This window comes from Galeopterus variegatus, unplaced genomic scaffold (assembly GCF_000696425.1).
Source record: "Galeopterus variegatus unplaced genomic scaffold, G_variegatus-3.0.2 Scaffold3761, whole genome shotgun sequence".
Lineage (NCBI taxonomy): Eukaryota > Metazoa > Chordata > Mammalia > Dermoptera > Cynocephalidae > Galeopterus > Galeopterus variegatus.
The window spans coordinates 174533-197432 of NW_007729872.1; the positions used below are offsets into that span (position 1 = coordinate 174533).

The 22900-nt window shown below is 45.0% G+C and overlaps 1 protein-coding gene and 1 long non-coding RNA gene across 2 annotated transcripts in view; one reads left to right on the plus strand and one right to left on the minus strand.

Moving 5' to 3' along the window:
• Positions 1-19848, plus strand: part of GARNL3 (GTPase activating Rap/RanGAP domain-like 3) — a 142534-nt gene extending 122686 nt beyond the window's left edge. Inside the window, exons 24-29 of the mRNA XM_008585920.1 lie at positions 10840-10947; positions 12452-12570; positions 14944-15082; positions 16114-16329; positions 17561-17687; positions 19375-19848. Of these exons, the coding sequence (XP_008584142.1) occupies positions 10840-10947; positions 12452-12570; positions 14944-15082; positions 16114-16329; positions 17561-17687; positions 19375-19546 (881 nt within the window). The 3' untranslated portion in view covers positions 19547-19848. The remainder of the gene's footprint in view (positions 1-10839; positions 10948-12451; positions 12571-14943; positions 15083-16113; positions 16330-17560; positions 17688-19374) is intronic.
• LOC103601498 lies at positions 17940-22629 on the minus strand. The gene is made up of 2 exons (XR_551457.1): positions 22267-22629; positions 17940-18521 (listed from the first exon to the last, which is right to left on the minus strand). It is a non-coding gene; the product is annotated as an uncharacterized LOC103601498 (long non-coding RNA).
• Between the last annotated feature and the right edge of the window lie 271 nt (positions 22630-22900).

Genomic DNA, 22900 nt, shown 5'->3' on the forward strand with positions numbered 1-22900 from the left:
CACGGAAAAAAAAAAAAAAAAAAAAAAAAAAAAAAAGATTAATTTAAAAACTATGTAGTTGTCGAGAGTGGGGAGTGTGGGGCCATTTAGACAAGATGAAAAGGGAAGGTGTCCTGGGAAGGTGGAGCTGAGAAAAGACCTGAAGGGGGTCGGGGAGTTTGAAGTGAGGACACCTACAGCATGAGTTACTCCAGGTAGAGACAAGAGCCATGTGAGGACCTTGAGGCGGGACCATCTGGCATGGTCACAATGACCCCAACATGACCAGCGTGGGCACCCAGGTGGGGGCAGGTACAGTGGATGAGAATGAGATCGGCAGAGAGGACAGATTCAGGCAGGCTCGGGAGGGGAAAGGCCCTTGGTGAGGCTTTGTGGGGTGCAGATGGGGGATTTGAGCAAAGAGGCGACATGATCTCACTGAGGTTTAAAAGGATCCCTCTGGCTGCTGTGTGGAGAAGGAACTGAAGGGGTGAGGGCAGGGGGACCAGTCAGGAGGCTACTATACTCATCTGAAGAGGGATGACGGTGGCCCAGACCAGAACCACAGCAGTGGAGGTGCTGAGAAGTGGAAGGATCCGAGACGTATTTCAAATCTAAGAACCAAGATCCGGCCGATTAACTCATTGGTTAGTGTGGTGCTGATGACATCAAGGTCCAGGGTCCGATCGCTGTACCAGCCAGCCACCAGAAAAAAGAACCAGGATCCAATCTCATTCCCCAAAGCCACACCTCCTGTGGCTTCAGCTTCTCAGCAGTGAGCACCAGGCTTCCCCAGCAACGCTGTGTTTTTGTTCAACTTTGCTATTTACACTACTTCTTTTTTATTGAATGGTGTTAAATTTAATTAAAAAAAAAAAAAAGAACCAAGATAATTTGCTGATGATCACATGTGGGATGTGAGAGGAAGAGGAAAAAAGGAAGACTGCAGATTTTGGCATGAGCTACTGGAAGAATGGAGAACACCATCGACTGAGATGAGGAAGCTTCGAGAATCAAGGCACAATCACTCAGGAGAGTGTGGGGGCCTGAGAGAGCGTTGGAGGAGGAGCTATGCCACGTGTCTCAGCTAGACCAGGTGAGACAGGTCTGAGATCTGTCCTCAGACTGCGTGAGGTGGGGGTCATCAGGCAACCCCGACAGGAGCAGGCGTCACTGGGAAGCCGAGCGGGTAAAAGGCTGACTGCAGAGGTCACGAGCGGGAGGAGAGGACACAGAGACCAGAGTGCAGACGAGCAGAGAACCCTGCAGCCGCCAGAGGGGCGTCAGAGGTGTTGTTCTCGTGGGTGGAGTGAGCGGCGTGTTTGTGAGGCTGTCAGGGCAGCTCCAGTCTCTACTGGAGGACAGCCCCTGGCGCGGGTCCCTCGGGGGCGGAAGCGGGTGGGACAGTGGAAGGAGGAGGGATTACAGCCCCTCAGCGCACGAGTGACAGGCCAGCAGGCGGACCACAGGGGTCCAGGTGTCCGCCTGGGCATCTGTTCCCTGAGGAAGCAAAGCCTTTAGCTGAGAATGAGGACACTTTCTTCTCCTCTGACTTGTTTTTTCTTTCTTAGTACTAGTTAACTTACTCTGCTAGGTAAACAATTATAGTAAGAAAACATGTTACATGCACAGGGGTCACATCAGAGGAGTCCCTAAGCCCCGATGGGGCAGGACATTCCAGAAAGATCTGACAGGGTCGGAGAGGTGCTTGTTCCTGGAGCCTGGGATGGGCTGTCGCTGCCACCGTCCGGCCCATGGCGCAGGCCTCCCTCAGTGGTCCGGCTCCCACCCTCTCCCCTCTCATGGAAGCGGGTAACACTAGGAATTTGCAAAAAGAACAAGCCAGAAGGTAGCCTCCCTGCTCCAGGGCCCTTCTGAAAATAGAGACGGTCCTCACCCTTGTGGCCTGAAAAATAAATAAAACTTTTAATAAACAAAGAACACAGTGCTCTGCACAGCATTCCATATGACAGGATGTCTTCGGAAGTTTGCTGCTCGGAGAGAAGGGAGCAAGGAAACAGTCTGTATGAAAGGAAGGAGTCAGTCCCCGTCACTAAACCACGAGCACTCAGAAGGCCAAACCCATGGCTCACCTCTCTGTCACCAGACCCCGGCATGGGGCTGGCACAGTGCTGGTGGCCATAAATTATGTGGAACTGAGCCAAACCTGTACTGGTGCTATCATGGAGCCGCATCAGAGGCAAAGCTAAGGAAGGACTGTGCTGCCCACTCTCTCCATTTCAAACCTCCCATCTCCTGTCTCTGTCCCATCCTCTCGTTTTCTTCCTACGTCCCTGGCTGTTTCTTCTCAGTGCCTTTCGCAGTCCCTTCCTCCTTCAGAGTCATATTGCAGCAGCCTGTGTCCTTGCCCTTGTCATCTCATCTGCCCTGTTCCCCCTGATGACCGGGTCACCTGGGCACTGCTGACTCACCAGTCTCTCTCCAGTCCGCAGCTTACTCCTGAGCTCTCAACCTGTCCCCACGGAGCTCAAGATCTTTCATCCTCAGAGGTGGCACGGCACCCCCATCCACCACCTGGCACCCAAGCCAGAAACCCTGTCGGCACCCTGGGCCTCACCCCGCCTTCATGCCCCAGTCTCCAAGCGTTGTCCCGCATAGCTCAGATTCATTACAAACGCTCCATCTGCATTACCTTCATGCGGTCTTTATTTGGACCAGTCGCTCACAGCTAGGAGCTATATGAAGTATGTCACTTAACTGAACTCTTCGGCTCCATCTTACAGCATCCCACTGTCCGCTCTCCACACTGCTGGAGTTATTTTCCTAAGACCTCAGTCCAACCATCTCCCTCTGTATCAGTCCATTCTGTTGCTTATAACAAAATACCTGAAACTGGGTGATTAAAGAAAATAAAACATTGCTTACAGTTTCTGAAGCTGGGAAGTCCAAAGTCCATCTGGTGGTGGCAACAGTGACCCAGGGGTCTCACATTGCAAGATGGTGGAAGCAGAGAGAGAGAGAGAAAGACAGACTCTCCTCTTTTAAAGCCCTCAGAACCACACCCCTGACCACCATTTCTAATCTATTCACTACCGCACGGTCCTACAATCCAATCACCTCTTCAAGGTTCCACCTTTCAATTACCATAGTAGGATTTCCCACCCTCTTCACAGTCACAGTGGGGGCTAAGTTTCTAATACATAAAACTTGGGGGACACAGTTCAAGCTTCACTGAGTTTTGGGGGGACATAATTCAATCCACTACACCCTCCCTCCATCACCACCCCACTATGACCCCCCTCCCCCAGGCAGCCCGCCCCTGCCTCCCTGCCTGGCCTTGTCCCTGTCACTCCTGCACACACTATACTCCAGTTCCACGTTGTCTCTTCTCATTATCTAGAGGTCGGCAGTCTGTTTCTTTTGCCTAGAAACCTGTCTTTGCCTGGATTACTCCTACCGTCCTTCTGCACTCAACTCAGCGATGTTTTCCTCTGTGAGCGCCCCGATCCACTCACCTGGAGTATGTGCCCGCCCTGCTCCTGCCGGGAGCACTCAACCCGCATGCCCACCGTGCCCTGTTTCCCTCCCGTCCACAACCAGTCCAGGAGCAGGGCCCTGATTCACCTGAGCACAGCGTGCCTGGCACAGGTCGATACTTGGTCACTGGTTCCTGAATGAAAAATAAGACAACTCTGTGATTTCGAGAGACTCATGGTGACAGGGTAAGATGGGCTTTGTTAATGTAGGAAGCCCCTGAAGGAGCTGGCACAGGCTGTGTCACAGTGCTGGGTAACATGGGAACAGCTAACCAGTGTCATTCTGAGGAGGCCAAAGGGTGAGGAATATAATCACCATCTATTTACCTGCCGATTGTGCCCTATCAGCTCCAGGTAAATTTTATGTAGAATATAAAATGCTCTTACAGAAAAAGTGTCATAAGGTGTCAAGATTTTCAATGTCATAATTTTCAATATCATAATAAAAAGATATTTAATTTTTTTAATCAAAGTAACAAATTTTTTTTGGTGTCTGGCCGGTAGAGTAACATAATTATATACTGTATTATCACATTATATAATTACATAAAAATAGAAAAATTATACAACAGAATATAGAATCCAGAAATAGACCTACACATATTTGGCTAATTGATTTTTCACAAGGATGCAAACGCAATTCAATGGAGAAATAATCTTTTCAACAAATGGTGCTGGAATAATTGGATTCATATGCAAAAAAAATAAAAGCTTTGGTCCATACCTCATATCTGATTTAAGAATTCTTTAAAAATGGATCATAAAAACTAAAACTATAAAACTTATTCAAGAAAGCTTAGCAGAAGATATTTATGAGTTTGAATTGGCAAAAACTTCTTAGATACAGCACCAAAACCACAATCCATAAAATACATTAATAAATTGAACTTCATCAAAACTAAGAACTTCTGGGCCAGCCTGTGGCTCACTCGGGAGAGTGCGGTGCTGATAACACCAAGGCCACGGGTTCGGATCCCATATAGGGATGGCCAGTTCGCTAACTGGCTGAGCGTGGTGCTGACAACACCAAGCCAAGGGTTAAGATCCCCTTACCGGTCATCTTTTAAAAAAAAAAAACTAAGAACTTCTGTTCTTTGAAAGACACTATTAAGAGAATGAAAAGACAAGACATAGAGAAAATATTTGCAAGTCACATACCTGGTAAAGGACTCGTATCCAGAAAATATAAATATAAAGAACTCTCAAAACTTAAGAAAATAAAAACCCAATTAAAATGAGGGCAAAACACTTGATCAGACATTTCACCAGAGAAGATATATAGATGACTAAATAAGCACATGAAAAGATGTTCAGCACCACTGTCCATTAGGGCAATGCACATTAAAACCACAATGAGAAACCACCACACACCTATTAAATGGCTAAAAAGAAAACAGTTGACTGTAGCTGTGTTGGTAAGGATGTGGAGGGACTGCCCTCTCATACACTGCAGGTGGGGATGCAAAGTGCTACAATCACTGTGGAAAACAGTTTGGCAGTTCCTCAAAAGGTTAAACGTACACTTACCACATGGCCCAGCCACTCCAGTCCTAGGAATGTATGCAAAAGAAACGAAAGCATGTGTCCCCCAAACATCTGTGCACAAACGTGCTTAGCAGCATTACTTGTGTTAGCCAAAGCTAAAAACAGCCCAGATGTCCCTGTGGCTTTTAAGTATGTCCACAAGTTCTTTGATACTCCTCCCTTCAAGAGGTGGAGCTTCACTCCTCACCCCTTGAATGTGGGCTGGACTTCGTGATTCAGGGCTATCAGGCAGAATATGGCAGAAGTGGAAGTGTGTGACTTCTGAGACTAGGTCAGAAAGGGCATTGCAGCTCCCTCGTCACTCTCTCTTGTGTCACTCACTCTGGGGGAAGCCAGCTGCTGTGTCCTAAGGCAGCCCAGTGGAGAGGTCCATGTGGTGAAGAACCAAGTCCACCAAGAGCCACATGAGTGCGCCATCTTGGAAGCAGACTCGGGCGTGGGCCCAGTCAAGCCCTCAGATGACTGTGGCCCCCAGTGACATCTCGGCTGCAACCTCGTGAAAAACCTCAAAGCAGAACCACCCAACTAAGCCAATTGTGAATTCCTGACCCACAGCAACTGAGATAATGTTTGTTGTTTTATGCTGCTAAATTTTAGGATAATTTGTCACACAGCAATGGATAACTAATACATCCATTAACAGGAAAATGGATAACTAGTCACATCTATACATTAAAAAGCAATGAACTGTTGATACACATAACAACATGGATGAATTCAAAATAAGTATGCTGAGTGAAAGAAGACAAAAAGAATGTATAATATATGATTTCATTTATATAAAATTCTAGAAAATGCAATCGAATCTGGTTGACTTGGACAGAGGAACAGTTGCAGAGGAGCACAAGGAAACTTGGGGTAACAGCTGTGTTCATCCTTTATCTTGGTAGTAGTAATGGCTTCATGGTGCATACACATGTCAAAACTTATCAAAGTGTACACTTTAAATATGTGCAGTTTACTGTATGTCAATTATACCTCATTCCACCCCACAAAGCCATATTAACATTTAATGCATTTCCTTCCAGTCTTATTTTTATATTTTCACAAAGTTGTGATCATGGTGTTTATGTGCATGTATAATTGTAGACGTGTTTGTGTATAAAGTTGTGTATGCTGTTTTTTTCAGCCAACATACCATTCCTTAAGAATGATAGAAGGAATATAATTATGATAGGACATTACAAAAGTGTAACAGATACTAGGTACAGTTTTCTGCTAATACCGTATTTCATCTAGTCTAAGAGACACTTCTTCCACATTTTAGCATCTCTGAGTTTGGGTTGCATCTTACAATTGATGGCATTTTACAACTATAGTAGGCAGCTTTCTTCTTTTTCTTTTTTAATGGTACATTTAAAATTGTGTATCTCTTTACTTTTGCAAAAAAAAAAAAAAAAATTAGCGAAGTATTTTTGTGTGTGCATGTGCTTTTATGTAGCAAAAATAAAGTTTTCTGTACTGTTCATAAATACATTAAAATTTAAATATTGTTTACTTCATTTAAAAATTTTAATATCTTTTGTGTTCAGAAGTAGATATGTATGTGTATACAATCTATGTATATATATATATATATATATATATATATATATAGTGCATACTACACCTGAATTTTTCTTACATGCTACCCATTAGTCACTTAGTAGCTGTTTAAAATCTAGGTAAAAAGAACAATTTTCTAACTGAAAATAAATTCCTAAAATTATCCCAAGAAATAGCAGAATGGATTTGGGGGCAAGGACAATCCAACATTACTGTAGAATCTAAGAGAAAAAAGTTTGAACAGATGAAGAAATATGCCATGTTCCTGAATGGGAAGACTTAATCTTGCAAAGATGTGTATTTCTCCCCAGATGAAATAAGTAAATTTAATGTTATTCCAGTCAGAATCCCAATTTATTTCTCATTATGCCTGGCACGTAGTAGACACTCAATAAATATTTGCTGAATGATTGAATTAATGATCTGCCACAAAATTTTTTAAAAGATTTGTTATGAAGGATGATATTTCCTTAACATTATAATTTATTGCAAGTCTACAATAATAAAACATTATGATACTGGTGTAAGAATCAACAAACTGCTCAATACAGCAGAATAAAGTCCATAATCAGACTCAAGTACATATAAAAAGTATATGATGAAAGCAGCACTTGAAGTCTGTAGAGAAATGGTAAATATTAAAAAAATAAGGCTGGGACAATTGGATAAACTTTCGGAAAAAATAAGTGTATGCCTCTGCTTTTAGTCCTAAATTAACTAAAAGTGTAAAATAAAAAGTAAAAGCCTGGAATTGGTAAAAGAAAATATGAACAACTGTGTGCCAAAACTTATCCATGGAGAGGGCCTTTCTAAGGGTGACATTAAAGCAGAAGCCATCCCTGATGTATTACACAATGTATACATGTATCAAAACATCACATTGTACTCCACAAATATGTACAATTATTACATTTCAATTTAAAAGAATTTTTTAAATGCAAAAAAAGAAACCATGAAAAGTTTGAAAGGTTTGATTACATAAATATTTTAAAATCTTTAGGCCAAAAAGAACCGTAAAATTCAAAGAGAAAGCGCAAACTGAGGAAAATATCTGTGATCTTTTGAAAATTGTTAATATCATTAATATAAAAAGATCTTACATATCAGTAAGACAAAGGTACGAGCACCGATTAAAAAATGGACAGAGGATATGAGCAGAAACTCACAAAAGATATACACGGTACTTCAAAAAGTTCATGGAGAAATAGATTTAAAAGATAATACAAATCTTTCCTTAATCTTTTTTTTTTTTTTTTTTAAAGATGACCGGTAAGGGGATCTTAATCTGTGGCTTGGTGTCGTCAGCACCAGGCTCACCCAGTGAGCTAACCGGCCATCCCTATATAGGATCCAAACCCGTGGCCTTGGTATTATCAGCACCACACTCTCCCGAGTGAGCCACAGGCTGGCCCTTTCCTTAATCTTTTTTTTTTTTTTTAAAGATGACCGGTAAGGGGATCTTAATCTGTGGCTTGGTGTCGTCAGCACCAGGCTCACCCAGTGAGCTAACCGGCCATCCCTATATAGGATCCAAACCCGTGGCCTTGGTATTATCAGCACCACACTCTCCCGAGTGAGCCACAGGCTGGCCCTTTCCTTAATCTTTTTGAAGACCCCTCATACAGTTGCCCAGTAAGCATTGTTAAAAGATAAACGTTGGCACATTAAAATTTTAAAGAGATTATTTGAGCAGACAGAGATTGATGAATCGGGCAGAGCTCCAAACCAAAGGAGCACAAAGGCAAGGCTCTTACAGGTGAATGCGAAGCCAAGCAGAGAAAATAATCTGGACAGAGTACAGCAGTAGCCTTATTCGGGTCACTCCTGTGGAATGTCTCTACTAGAGGTTAGTTGGCGGTTTCTGATTAGTTCCTAGAATATGACCTTTTACGGTGAGTTGGGTATCAGTTTACTTACATAGAACCTGGAGCACTGAAGGTGCCTCAGTCTAGTGGCCTCCCAATTAATTAACAGCATAAAAAAAAACTTACCGTGCGTCACTGAGAATTTTAATATGCACATTACTATGGACAACGATTTGGTCTCTCAGACTGGCAGGGTCATGGTTTGAGGCACCCGCTGTGCTGCCAGAGGCGGCCTGTCTGGTGCAGCCTTTCTGTGGAAGAACTTTGCAAGATGTGATCTGAAGTTGACACAGCCAGTCTAATCACGGGCAATTCTTTTAAGAAATAATCAGCAAACTGTGAACGATGAATGCTTAATTGTCTGTTACAGCATAATTTATAAAGTGGGAAGCTATGGAAACAGGAGACTGGTAAATACATTTTGTTACATTCAAGTACTGAAATGCCATACAGCAATTTAAACATTCCTGTTCTTGAAAAACGCATAGAAGAAAATATACAATATAGTGAAAAAAGAAAATTTGTTTTTTAAAGAGCAATTCTTTTTTTTAAGAACATTTTCCTTATTATTTTTTTAATCCATTCTTAAAAATACTTGAAGGCGGGCCGGCCCAGTGGCGCACTGCTACAGTGCGCCACTTGGGAGCGCGGCGGCGCTCCCGCTGAGGGTTCGGATCCCACATACAGACCGGCCGCTCACTGGCTGAGCGCGGTGCGGGAGCAACACCGAGGGTTGCGATCCCGTTGCCGGTCCCGGTCCGGTACGGGCGCAACACTGAGGGTTGCGATCCCATTGCTGGTCCTGGTCCAGTACAGGCGCGACACTGAGGGTTGCGATCCGTTGCCGGTCACGAAAAAAGACAAAAAAAAATACTTGAAGGAGAAATCACAGAAGTGCTTCTCTCTAGGAGGTAAGGTGCAGATGATTTTTTAATTTTCTTCTTTGTGTTTTTCTTTGTTTCTCAAATTTTCTACAACAACAAAACACAGAAAAATAATAATAAATCTCATAAAGATGTTAGATACAGATACAAAATAAGTATTTAATAGTAAATAATATTCTGAATAAAATAAAATTGTATGACTTAACATTTAACCTAACAATTCCACTCCTAGGTTTCTGCACAAGAGAAATGAAACATATGTCCACACGGACTTACACAGGAATATTCACAGCAGCATTATTCACAGCAGGAAAAAGTGGAAACAACCTAAATGCCCCTCAACAGGTGGATAGAGCAACAAAATGTGGTCTTTCCATACAATGGAATATTATTCGGCCATAAAAAGGAACGATGCGCTAACACTTGATAAACCTCAACCACATCATGCTCAGTGCAAGAAGCCAGACACAAAAGGCCACATACTGTATGATGCCATTTATATGAAATGTCCACAAGAGATGAATCCACAGAGATAGAAAGTAGATTAGTGGTTATCTAGGGCTGGGGGTAGGAGCGGAGAGTGTCTGCTTAATGGGCCGGAGGTTTCTTTTTAGGGGGATGGAAATGTTCTAGAAATTAGATTATGGTGATGTGCAACTCTGTAAATATACTAAAATTCATTGAATTGTATGCTTTGAATGGCTGAATTTTATGGTATATAAATATCTCTCAATAGATATTTATAAATAAAATAATTTTTAAAATAGAATTGTAAGGCTAAAACATGATGGGCTTCTGTAATAAAAGGGCCTTCCTTTCTGCATGAACTTTCTCTAAGAAGATCTGAACCACATGGACTTGTTTAGAGCTCAGAGTAAGCTAGGAGCAGGGTAACTGAATTAACCTGGCCTTAATCTAGTGCTGGTTCAAGTTCGCCAAGGGGTACAGGCATACGGCTTCAAGTTCTCATAGTAAAATGGTGGGGGAGTGTACAGCTCCCACCGCACTTGTGCTGAACGAGGCTCAGAGTGCGACCACCTTGCAGGAGGGCTGCTTCCACCCACGGCTGCCATCAGGCTCCCTTCTTGATCTTTCGCAAATGTGAGGGGCAGTATGGCCTAGCCTGTGTGCTTTCTGCCTCCCCTCGTAGTAGTTGTGAGACTTTGGACAGACTGCTTCACCTCTCCTAGCCTCAATTTTCTCATCTGTAAAATGAGTTAATAATAACATCGACTTCGTAATCTTGAACAAATTAAATGGGATAATGTTTTTAAAGCTCAGTGCCTGGCACACAGTAAATTCTCCCAAAATGGCAGCTGTTAGTATTCATGGTAGTAATATTATTTTGGCTTAGAATGCCTCGTGACTCTTAGTATCTAGCATCATGGCAATATTCGTACTGGCTCTTTATAAAAAGAACTGGAAGATAGGATGCTGTTCGTGTGACCTGTTTTTCATTTCTGTAATCACAGTGATGTAAGTGTTGTCTCTAACAAAAATGAGCCGCTATTGTTTTCATTGCAGACAGTTGCATCTATAAAAAGGTTTGCCCATTTAATGGTGGCTCTTTTTTGGTTCAACCCTCTGCGTCAGATTTCCAGTTCTGCTGGAACCAGGCTCCTTACGCAATTGGTAAGAAAATCCTTCATCGTAACCCTGTGCCCCTTCATAGATACGTCTGAACTGTTCAATCCTGTGTAAGCAACTCACTAGCTTACTGCTAAATTGCCATAAATTATGTGAGTATGATCAGCGTTCTTTCTCTTTTTAAATTTTTTTTTCTTTTTGTTCCCCGTTTGGGACTATTGTCTTCTACTGCTCCTCCTAGTTCTTCTCAGTGCCCGAGCATGTATGCATTTGAGAGCAATTACGTATCAGTTATCAGTGCTTGGTTATCTTTCCGCACCTCATTTTATTTCTGTGCCTCGCTTTCCTTTTTCTAAAGTCAGAGAGCAGGGTCTCCAGCCTCAAAGCCCTCAGCTAACTTGAGAGAGAAGCTCAGCACTTTCCACACCCTGCTTACATGTTTTGAAGCACCAAAGTTTAGAATCACAGAAACTCAAACACTTCACCTGCCACTGAAGCATCAGGACATGAGTGGTGGCACTTTGTGTTTGTGGTTCAAGACCCACAACTGGGCACTGCCTTTAGAGAGTCAGGTCAGAGCCAAGAATGTTCCAGTCGGTACTGTTTTCCTCACAGTAAAACTAGTTGTTAATAGGTCCACATTACAGAGCTTTGAGAGGAGAACAGAGGGACCAATTCAAGATCCTGTAGGACTGGTCAGGCTTTGATGACAGATGAGATATTGGCAAAAAAGAGGGAAGAGCAGAAAATGACTTCCAGGTTTTGAGCCACAATACTGGAGGTCATTTGAGAGATCAAGGCCAGAGGCGTGGGTGTGGCAGACAGTCACCAGGGAAGCCAAGAGAATGAGGAGTTCACCAGGGAAGAGTGCACAGCGAAGGGACCAGTATGGACAGCGAGGGAGTGACGTGGACAGGAAAAAGACAAAGGTGCCGTCACAGGCCCACCAGGGCAGCTGCAGGGCCTGCAAGTCAGTGTGTCATAAAAACTCTTCCAAGAAAGAGAGTTGACCTTCAACAAATAACTCAACAAACCCATTGAACCCTAGGGACACTGTGCGGGGGATGCAGCCATTGCCCAGACACATGTGGCAGGAGGAGCATAGAAAAGGAGTGGCTAAGTGTTGGGGACGCATGGGTGGGCCTTGGGGAGTGAATAAAGGCAAGGGTTTCCAGGCAGAATGGCACACGCCTAAGGAGAAGTGTGCCAGGCTGTAGTCTGGACAGTAAGGGGGAAGGTCCCACAGGACTTTGGCAGGTGAGTCACCAGAAGATCAGGAAGTGGGTTTCAGTTGGAGAGAATGGCAATGCAAAATGGAGATGGTGCCCACCTACTGGAAACAGGAGTGGGCAACTAAGGGAGGCTGCCTTAGAAGTGGAGGCCACCTTAGCACTGGGGGACATGCACACACAGAGGAAGAAGAGAAGCAGCCAGAGGAATGGGAGAGATGGAAGTTTCTGGAGATGTGAGGATGACTGTGAGACAGTCATGGCCCATCTACAGCCACCAGGCCAGCAGGATGGGAGGTGACACGCCTGTTACCTTGCAGTCTGTGCTTTCCCGTACCTCCTGGCCTTCACCACTGACTCCATTGAGATCCGCCTGGTGGTGAACGGGAACCTGGTCCACACGGCGGTCGTGCCACAGCTGCAGCTCGTGTCCTCCCGGGTGAGTAGAGCTGGGGCTTTGTTTCTGTCTAAGGGGCTTCAGGAGCCCAAGCAGGTAAGACCTACGTGAGCACAGAAGCTGCCTCTTCAAGTTGAGGGGACCATGACACCACCATGTGTGTGTCAAAATGCCAGCGTGAGATGAAAAAGCTAAAAACAGACTGATTGGTTGGGTTTCTGTATGTGGCCTCCTTGGGCTTCAAAACACTCCTCGGTTTTGTTGGTAGTGCCCAGTGCTGGTGGCAGTTGGGGAGACTCAGCCTAAAAGAGAAAGCCCTCCTCAGAGACTGGGTCAATCATTCATGTCATTGTTGCACTGAAGGACAGTCCAAGTCTAGCACAGTAAGAGCCTTTCTTCTTTTGCTGTTTTCTGTGCTCGGTTTGAACTCGTGTCCTGTGAAACAAGGCTAATTGACTAATCTCTGTCTAACAACCCAGAGTTTGAACACAACCAAGGGATGCAGGAACGCAGATGACTTCCAAGGTGTCTTCTATCGCAGGCACATAATCCAGGAGGTCTTGGTATATCCCCTCCCCTGAGTCAGCCTCTAAGTCTTCCCTGGCCCTGTCAGACCATGCTGTTCCCCCACTGCATCCCCTGTGGCACTTTCTCCATCCTGACATTCATCACATTTGGTGGCAGTGGCTGCTCATTTGTCTGCCTTCCCCACCACACTGACAGCTCTGTGAGCGCAGGGGCAACGCTGTCCTGTTCACTCACATAGCGCCAGAGGTGTGCTGGTTCATGTGTGATCACCAGAGCTCTGGTGTGTGTGTGCATATGTGTGTCTATATTACACATACGTACATTAGTTGACTGTAAATTTTACTGCTATAAAATAGCTTATAATTTACAAATAATACACAGTGCTCTTTATCATAAAATCCATTTAGCCAAATGGTTCTCATAAAATGCCTTTATTAATTTCTGAACTCTTATATCTGTAGCCAACCTACAGTTGTGATTCAACTATGCTTTTACAGTTGGCATATGTCAGTCCTCTCATCCTTTTTCCAATAAGTTTACTGTCATTAAATCTATGTGATCTACTATTAAACTATTTCTAACACTCATACAAACTATAGTCATTGAGCAGAAGGCTCTTTCAGCTTCAACACTAGACTCAACACACTCTAAGTTTAATCTTCATTATTAATGTTTTCTCCATCACTTTAAGTCTAGACAGTCAACAAAACAAGAAATCAAGTTCTAATTAGTAATGTTTGCCAATTTCCATCGTGTAAATAGTCCCACCATGATTGATTTCAAGCTTCCAGTGTGACACCACTGAAGGCGGAGCTGGGGACAGATGTGCAGTAGCTGTCATTGCACAGGATTTCCACTGTACAGATACCGTGATACAGTAGCCTGAGAGCATAGATAATGGTAAATGTAATCAAATAATAGGAATAGTTGAGTTTTGACATTAAGTACCTTTGGTTTTTTGGGGGTTTTTTTTGTCTTTTTCGTGACTGGTAAGGGGATCACAACCCTTGGTGTGGTGTCGCCCGCACCGCGCTCAGCCGGTGAGCACACCGGCCAGTCCTATGTAGGATCCGAACCCGTGGCGGGAGTGTCGCTGCGCTCCCAGCACCACACTCACCTGAGTGCGCCATGGGGCGGGCCCAAGTACCTTTGTTTTTAATGTGTTTGTTTAAATTGATTTTTTTTTTTTTTGGTCCTTTTTGAGACCGGCCGCACCGCACTCAGCCAGTGAGCGCTGTGAGCGCACTGGTCATCCCTATATAGGATCCGAACCCACAGCGGGAGCACTGCCGCGCTCCCAGCGCCGCACTCTCCCGAGTGCGCCACGGGCTCGGCCCTAATTTGATTTTTAATAATGTATATAACAACTGACTTGCAAAATTCCTGAAAATGGGCTCTCATGAGTCACATCCAGCAAACACACCGCTGCTGTTATCAGCAAAGCCAGTATGTTACGGGTGTGCATGAGTATTTGCTGAATCAGTGAAAGAATGATCCATTTCCCCGTCTGCAGAGTGGGCTTGACTGAATCCCTGAGATCCTTTCCAGTTCTCACACTCCCGATACTTGAGATCCCCATTAGGGAAGTATGTGTTGTGTTTGCATTTGCAGAAGATGTGTGGGACATTGGCAGTTTTCTATTGGGATCAACGAATAGATAAGGAAAAGTGGCAGGGAACTGAATCCTCAGGAAATTTCTAAGTAGCCATGCCAGGCTTGCCTCTGGAAGCCCCCTCCCAGGCATCCAGTACTGCACTGCATGCTCTGAGGTTGTCACACAGCCGAGCCTGGGGACCAGTTGGAGGCTTTGCAGTGACAGCAGGAAGGCCAGGGGATGCAGGGCCTAGAATGCCAGGCAGCTCAGTAATGTTTTCTCTTTCTTTCTAGTCGGATATATACTTCACAGCCACTGCAGCTGTGGGTGAGGTCTCACCTGGAAGCAGCTCCAAGGGGGCTAGTGCCCACAGTTCTCCCCAGACACCCCCGGGCCGAGAGACTCCAGTATTTCCTTCTTCCCTGGGGGAAGGTGAAGTCCAGTGTTTACTGTCTTATTAATGGATAAGTTTAATCCTTTCTGATTTCTCCAGTTCATTTTCAATTATCTACATGTAATTACTGCCTAAAGAAATTATTACTTAAAGCCATTAAAAAAAAAAAAAAACCTTGCAATCTGAATGCATTGGTTGCATTTTTAAGAAACCTTGTGATAACAAAAACAGAAAAATCCTATTATGAAAAATAACAAAAACAGAAAAATCCTATTATGAAAAAAATCATTTCAATGGGGAGAGGAGAGTTTAGGGCTAAAGTTTCCAACTTGCAACAGCAGTTATTTATTATTCCTTCAGGGATGTTAGCAACAGTGGGTTTTCACAACTAAAAATATATAGCCATGAAGCCTAAACATTGCTCGGCACACCCGGTCTTTCACTCATCTGGCTTTGCCCTGGAACCCAGAGGCTTGGTTGTGTTTACCCCATCGCCTGAACACAGCACTTTCTGTAACTTCTTACACATCAGGTGTCTTTATTGCTGGTTGTTAAGATAAAGCACAGGGCTCCCGAAGCAGGGCAGCCTTTTGCTTCTCTAATCTTTTTTCCTGTGCAAGCATAACCGGCAATGAGTGCAGTTTATCTAATTACACATGAAAATGATGCTCTTAGAAAATGCAAAGCCATCAGGCATCGTCACTTTTTTTTTTTTTTTTTTTTTTGTCTTTTTCGTGACCGGTAAGGGGATCGCAACCCTTGGTGTGGTGTCACCCACACCGCGCTCAGCCAGTGAGCGCACCGGCCATTCCCATATAGGATCCGAACCCGCGGCGGGAGCGTTGCTGCGCTCCCAGCGCCGCACTCTCCCAAGTGTGCCACGGGCTCGGCCCAGGCATCGTCACTTTATTGCTCCCAGCCAACCCTCCTAACAGGACCTAGGAGATCGGCGTGTGACATAAAGTCTCCCTTTGTGCTAACCATGTGGAGGAACAAGAAATTACTCTCTTGTAAATAATATGAACTTTTCTTAAAGTTCTGATGTTCTTTTCTAAATCATTGATTTCAGGTGAAATTCAGTCAAAAAATCTGTACAAGATTCCACTTAGAAACCTTGTGGGCAGAAGCATCGAGCGACCTCTGAAATCGCCCTTGGTCTCCAAGGTCATCACCCCGCCCACTTCCATCAGTGTTGGCATCGCTGCCATTCCTGTCACTCACTCCTTGTCTTTGTCTCGCATGGAGATTAAAGAAATAGCAAGCAGGACCCGCAGGGAGCTGCTAGGTAATGGCTTTCAACTTTTGTTTCCACTGTTTGTAAACAGACCAGCTGGTTTTATCTTTGGATGTTAACAATCCTCAGAAACAATGAGTTAAAAAAGAAACTCCCTTAAAGAAAAGATTTATAGGTATAGCCCATCACCAAGGAGTACCATACTGTGTACAACGATGTTGTTGGTCTATATTTATTGGAATGGAAAGCTGCCCAAACCATGTTGAGGGGCAAAACAGGCAGTCTATAAAACAGTATGTCTAGTCTGATACTACTTTTTAAAATAAAAGTGTCTGTATATGTATGATATCTTAGAAAAGTGTCTAGAAGGATTTACATCCTGCAGTTTTCAGGTAACGTTTTATATTAGTAGGTCCGAAAGTAGAAATTTACTGTGTGTTTGCAGATGCGTGTTTCAGTCCACCTATCATTTCTCTCAGCCCTGGACATGGGGCGGGTCTGTGGGCTGGTACAGATGAAAGACATTTGTCATGCCCTTCTCCCCTTAAAATGCAGGTGGGAAGACAAACCAGAGAAACCTAAAGCATCATGATAATTGTGAAAAGCCTAAACTGTTATAAAGCATTTTGTTTGTATTTATGGGAACAAAACAAGGAAAAATGGAAGTGACATGTTAAACCAGTACAAACTGGTTTGAAAATTTGGATTGGGATCTGAGTGGCAGTGTTGGACAGGTGGCAAGGACAGTTGGCCTTAGCACATCCCTGCCCCACAGTAATGTTTCCTGAATACTGGAGAAAGGGATTCGGTCCACCTGACAGGGCAGGCTTTGACACTGACAAAGTCAGTTGGTGCCTTCCACTATGTTTTTAAATTTTATTTAAAATGTGTGTTATTTTTGTTATTTTTAACCCACTCTTCCATTTAAAAGTTTAATCTGCCAACCACTGTTTTCAAAACTACTGTGCTTTTCAGAAACTGAACCTCTGAGTTGGAGAATTACAGGGTTACCAGTGGTAGGATTGTAGGAGACTTTATCTCCTTCATTAGACTCTTTGGAGTCTTTTTTTTTTTTTTTGCAATGCATCCATACCTTACAATCAGAAAAACCTTCCACCAACAAGAAAAACAATTATTTGAAAATATATATTCTATCATCTTTCTTTCTGACGCTGGCCCAATAATGCACCAATTCCCAGTCAAGGAAAAAAGGGCATTTTCTGTCTCTATGGTAGCCCAGTGGTAATGACCCTCTGACCTACGATTCTCCCATGCAATCCAGGCCTCTCAGATGAAGGTGGACCCAGACCAGAAGGAGCACCAAAGGCCAAACCAAAAACTTGGAAGCGCTTAGAAGAAAGCCAAGGAGGCCCCAAGCCAGGGGCAGTGAGGTCAACTAGCAGTGACAGGTAAAGAGGGGTAGTGGCCTGCTCAGGGTGATGGCCCTGTGAGTCACAGCACTACCCAGGAGGCCCTTTCTGCTGATGGATGTCATGGGCCGGCCCCTTTGGTCAGCCACAACAAAGGGCCAGAATCCACCTTCTCTGTGAGGATCCCCAGAGGACACATTCTGCCAAGGAGGGGCCTAAACAAATGGGCAACCTCACTAGCAATCAAACAAATGCTCATTTAAATATAGTAAGAGACTTTTTTCCTCATCATCAGATCAAGGGAGATTTTTAATAATTAAAATCCTTGATAAGAGCACAGGGAAATCGGCCCTCTCCAATACTGGTCAGCAGGCAAACAGGTGCAGCCTTTCTGAATGGCAGTTCAGTGTCACTTGTCGATGAACATTTGCTGAACCACACTGATTTGTCCCATAAGATCTCTTGCTTGTCCTTCAAGCTGCATCATGCATGCTCCTGTGTGTGGAGGGTAACGAGCACAGGTTGAAGCTTCATTTATTCATTCACTCAACACACATTCTTGGAGCACCCAGCACTGAACTGAGTGTTGGGCTGTGGAGATGACTAAGCCCCCATTTGTGCCTTCAGGTGGTTCACAGGCCAGTAGAGAAGGCCACCAAGGGCCCAGGCAATTGCTGCATTCCAGGGTAGCAGGTAAGGCAGAGAAATGAAAGATGACATCCACACCTGGGGCAGGAGGGGTCTCAAATATCAGGAATGGCTGAACCACCTCTCGTAAGTCCAGTAGGCAGAAGCCCCACCCTGTGAGTGCTTTAATGGCAAGGTCCTGTCCTCAGGGACTTTACATTCTAGCTGGAGAAATAGACAATAAACCTGTAAAGAAATAAGCATTTAAGTCATTTCAAATGATGATAAGTGCTATAAAAAAATTCAAAGTAGATAAGTGATGGGGTAGCAGGTAGGTCTGCTTTGAGAGTCAGGTAACAGAAGGCTTTTTGAGGAAGTGCATTGACTGGGCTTGGAATGCACGATGGGCAGCTAGGGGAACAGCCCATCTGAGGAAGAGAAGGAGGCCCTGAAGCAGACACCATCAAGAGACAGAAGGAAGAGTGGGTGGCCTGGAGCACAGAGAATGGAGCTGGGAAGTATGTGAGGTCGAGAGTGGGCAGAGGACGGGCCAGGTGGGCTTTACCAGGCCAATGAGTATTTGCTGAATACATGAGCTCCCTGAGAAGTGGAGACTAATTTTGGTCAAATTAACTATGCAACTATCAAGAGAGAGTCCCAATAGCTGGAGAACGTAGAGGAAGTGGGGGGTGGCCTGGGAAGCCAGAGAGGTCAGCAGGCCAGGTCTGGGAACTTTGGCTGTGGATAGTAGTTTCAGCCTTATCTTCAGGCCATGGGCAGCCACAGGAGGGTTTTAGGCAGTGACATTATCTGGATTTGCACTTTTGAAAGGTAAATAATGCCTCGGAACACCTTCTGTATGTCACTCACCTGGCCTTTAATCCTCACAGCAATCCCAGGAGCTAGGGCTTTCTGACCGCAGAGCCTGGGGGGCGGGGTTGGGGGAGTTGAGGGACGGGTGGGTGGAATCCCTACATTCACCCACCTCTCCCACATAACAGGCAGGGTTTGGGGAGATAAGCTTAGGAGATCAGGTGAGCCCGAAATTGCTACATGGAATAGGCCCAGTTCCATGATGGCAGTGACTTTTCTCCTCTAGGATCCCGTCAAGCTCCTTGGAAAGTCCTTCTACTTCTGAAGCCAATCCCGAGGACCACGACCCTGTGGCAGACAGAGAGGGCAGCCCGGTGTCGGTGTTGGTGTCGGTGTCTGGCAGCAGTCCCTTTCAGCTTGTCACTTCCTCGGATGAAGACATCATTGACTTGAAGTAATCAGAGTCCAAATCTCGTTTGCCATCTTTAGTTTTCTGATGGAAGTTTATACTCTTTAAACAGTTCCAACATCATTTCTTGACAAAATGTGGCTCTTATTCTGTCAGTGATCTATTGGACCAAAACTTCTGCATACTTGGCCAGTTTGGGTTACCCTCCAGTGTCCGGTGCCATCTTTCTTGACCTTTGTTTCTTTCTGTTCAGGAGCCATCAGTCCCCTTGTAATAAAGGTGGTAGATTTCATTGAGGTTTTAGATTGAAACTTTGAATAAATCAAAAATGTTCATTCTTATTTACTGCAACCTTCTCATATTTTATATAGTTAGATGAAAAACTACTTTTTCATTACAGTTTTATGTCACATAATGTGTTACTTTTATAAAGAGAAGCCATTGCTTTTTAAATTTATGATAAATAAGTTTTCTTTCTGCAAGTCTGGCCCCATTGCTGTTTCAGTTCACTGTGATTGGAACCAGCTGTGCTCCTGCCTATAGCTGCTTTTGAGAAAAGCCAAATGGTTAGATCTCAGAGGCTCCTCCTCCTCTCTCCTTGTATCTTATGAAAAATAATAAGGTATAGGAGCTTGTCAAGTCTTCAGGTTATTTTTTCTGTTGTATTATTACTCTGAAATCATATAACCAGGGAGCAGGTACTCCTTGTGATTGAAAATAATCTCAAATTCCTTCCTCGTTTGGGTTTGCCTTGCGCTTTCATCGAAACCAATGATTACCTTTCCTCCTCTTTATCTGCTCCCTGGCTCCCTCGTCAAAGTGAGCAGAAAGAAATGTGGGTTGGGCCAAGTGCAAATTAAATAGTGAAATGTCACCCCTAGCCAGTGGAGCCCAAAGGGGGAAAATCCAATTTCACTGACACTGTTCATGATAATTTTAATGTGTGAGAAGGTAATTTACCTGTGGCTTTAGTCCAGCTGATTCCATTTTATTATAACTCTTCTTGCCTATATTACCCATCAAAAGAAATATTCAATGATTTAACCCTGTTAAAGCAGCTCTGAAGAGTTCTTCTGCAGGTCTTCGTATAAGCACAGAGAATAGTGTTTGACAGGACCTGGATCTGACAGATTTTACGGAAGTTTGACTCCAGGCACCGTGCAGGCCTTGCACGCTGTGGGGAGAAGCTCCCCTCCCTGCCTTTTGCACAAACAGTTCACTGTGGTGAGGCCAAGCCGAAGCTGCCCAGTTCCTCTTGAGCAGGAGGCAACAGTATAAGAAACCATGCTTTTCAGGTGCGTCCATGTGGGGCTGTCTGTCACAAGTGTGTTTTCTCATATTCTTTGTGGCATTATCATTCCCATTCTCCCTCTGTTTTGCTATATGCCCTTTCTGTATTAGGGGAAGAAATGCAAGATCAGTTACTGTATTTCGACTCCACTAACAGCTTAATGAATTAGGTCTTATTATTCTTGCTTTTCAAACAAGGAAACTGGGGCTAGGAAGGTGCACTGATTTGAGCCTGAGAGTTCTTTGATTCGTGAGCCCTTGCTCTCTTCCCGTCTGCCTCACAGAGCCAGGCTGAGTACCTTGTATCAGTTGCATTTGGCTGGTGTTTCATGTTATACTAATGTGTAAGCTCTGTGAGCTTGTATCTGTGTTTTTCCTGTCGTCTTTTTTCCCCTTAAGTTTCTCAGCCTGGAATAGAAAAACCACGGGCTGTTTAGAATATTTTTCCAAATTGGCAGCGTTAGGGCCACCCACGATTTGACAAGAGTCATGTATCTGAGGAGTGAATGAAGAGAGGACAAGAGATGGGCCCTTGTAATCAGGCTGATGGCTCTTTGCTTATAAAAATGGGCTCTTTTGGCAATAACATCTGCTTACAAAGTCCAGGACGTGAAATCTGCACACTCATGGGGAGGGAGCCCACCAGCCAGAGGCCAGGAACAGGTCTGTCCATGGCTCAGAGGGCTGTCTGGCACTCTGGGCTCACTGGAGCATCCTGTGTACATAAGCTTCTCCATGTGCCTGACCGAGCTATAAAGTAAACAGTCTAACTGCAGCAGTTTGCCCATGAAGTGTGAGGCATTCAGCTACTGCAAACACCAAGTGCCTACTGCCTAGAGGAGGTCATGTCCATTGGGGAAGGAGCGAAGTAAACACATGATTACAAAGCAGTGAAAAGTGCTGTGAAAAGACTTTCTAACTCAACTCTGTGTGGGCCAGCAAAAGAAAAAATAAAAAGTATAACTCAAGCACAAGGTGCTGTGTAAGCACATAGGAGCAGTTGCCTAAGATGGTCTTGTGATCAAGATTGAAAAGTGTTGGTTGCTAGTACAATCAGGTGACCGAAATAGGTTAAACTGTCATAATCATACCGGCTGGCCTTTGAGTGCTCTGCATGTGTTTGGTCTCATATACATGACCCTGTCCACAACTCTCCTGGAAGATAATTATCTTCCCCACATAGAGATGAGGGAACAGATGCCCAGAGGGGGATTAGAAGCCAAGCCTCTTACTCTCACAGCCCTGGTTCTTTCCAGACTCACACCAGCACTCCACTGCAGCTGCCTGCACACAGTGTTGGGTATGAATTGGGTACAAATGGCGAGATCCTCTGGAGCCTCATCATCCTCACCTCCAGCGGTGACTTGGGTGCACACGTGCAGAGGTTGACTATTAAAATCGCAGGGGACTAAACGCTGGGAGGTAGTAAAGTGAAGATCGAAGTCAGGATTACCTACCTGTGAAGTGAGGGGAACTCACCGTTTAAGCCCAGGTCAGTTACAAGCAACATGGGGGACCCCGCCTAACACTGGTCCTCAGCACCTGGAGGTCCTAGTAGGCGGCGGCTCTGTAGCCATCAGCAACGTGGGAGGCACTGAGGCGGGCTCTGGAGCGCAGGGCCACGTTCCCGCCCCCCGCAGTCCCGCGGGAGTGCCAGGCCAGTCTAGGCCTTCGAGAGGAGAGGGAGGGGGCCCAGTACAGTCTACGTGGAGACCTTCCACCTTGCAGCTCTCCGGGGACAGAACTGGGCCAGGCAGAGAAGTCAGGCGCCACCAACACAGGCCCCACAGTAAGAACTGCGGACCCCATCAGAAAAGACGTTCGCAGCCGCGAGCGGTGGGGGCGGGAAGTCCCGGGCGGTGGGCCACGTGCTCCGCCTTCGTCCCGCTCCTACCCTCATTGGTTGGAGCTAGATAGAGAGGCGGCCCCAGGCAAAAAAAAAATTTTGGGCCGGCCCGGTGGCGCACTGTGCTAGTGCGCCGCTTGGGAAGCGCGGCGGCGCTCCCGCCGAGGGTTCGGATCCCACATACGGACCGGTTCCCGCTCACTGGCTGGGCGAGGCGCGGGGGCAACACCGAGGGTTGCGATCCCGTTGCCGGTCCCGGTCCGGTGC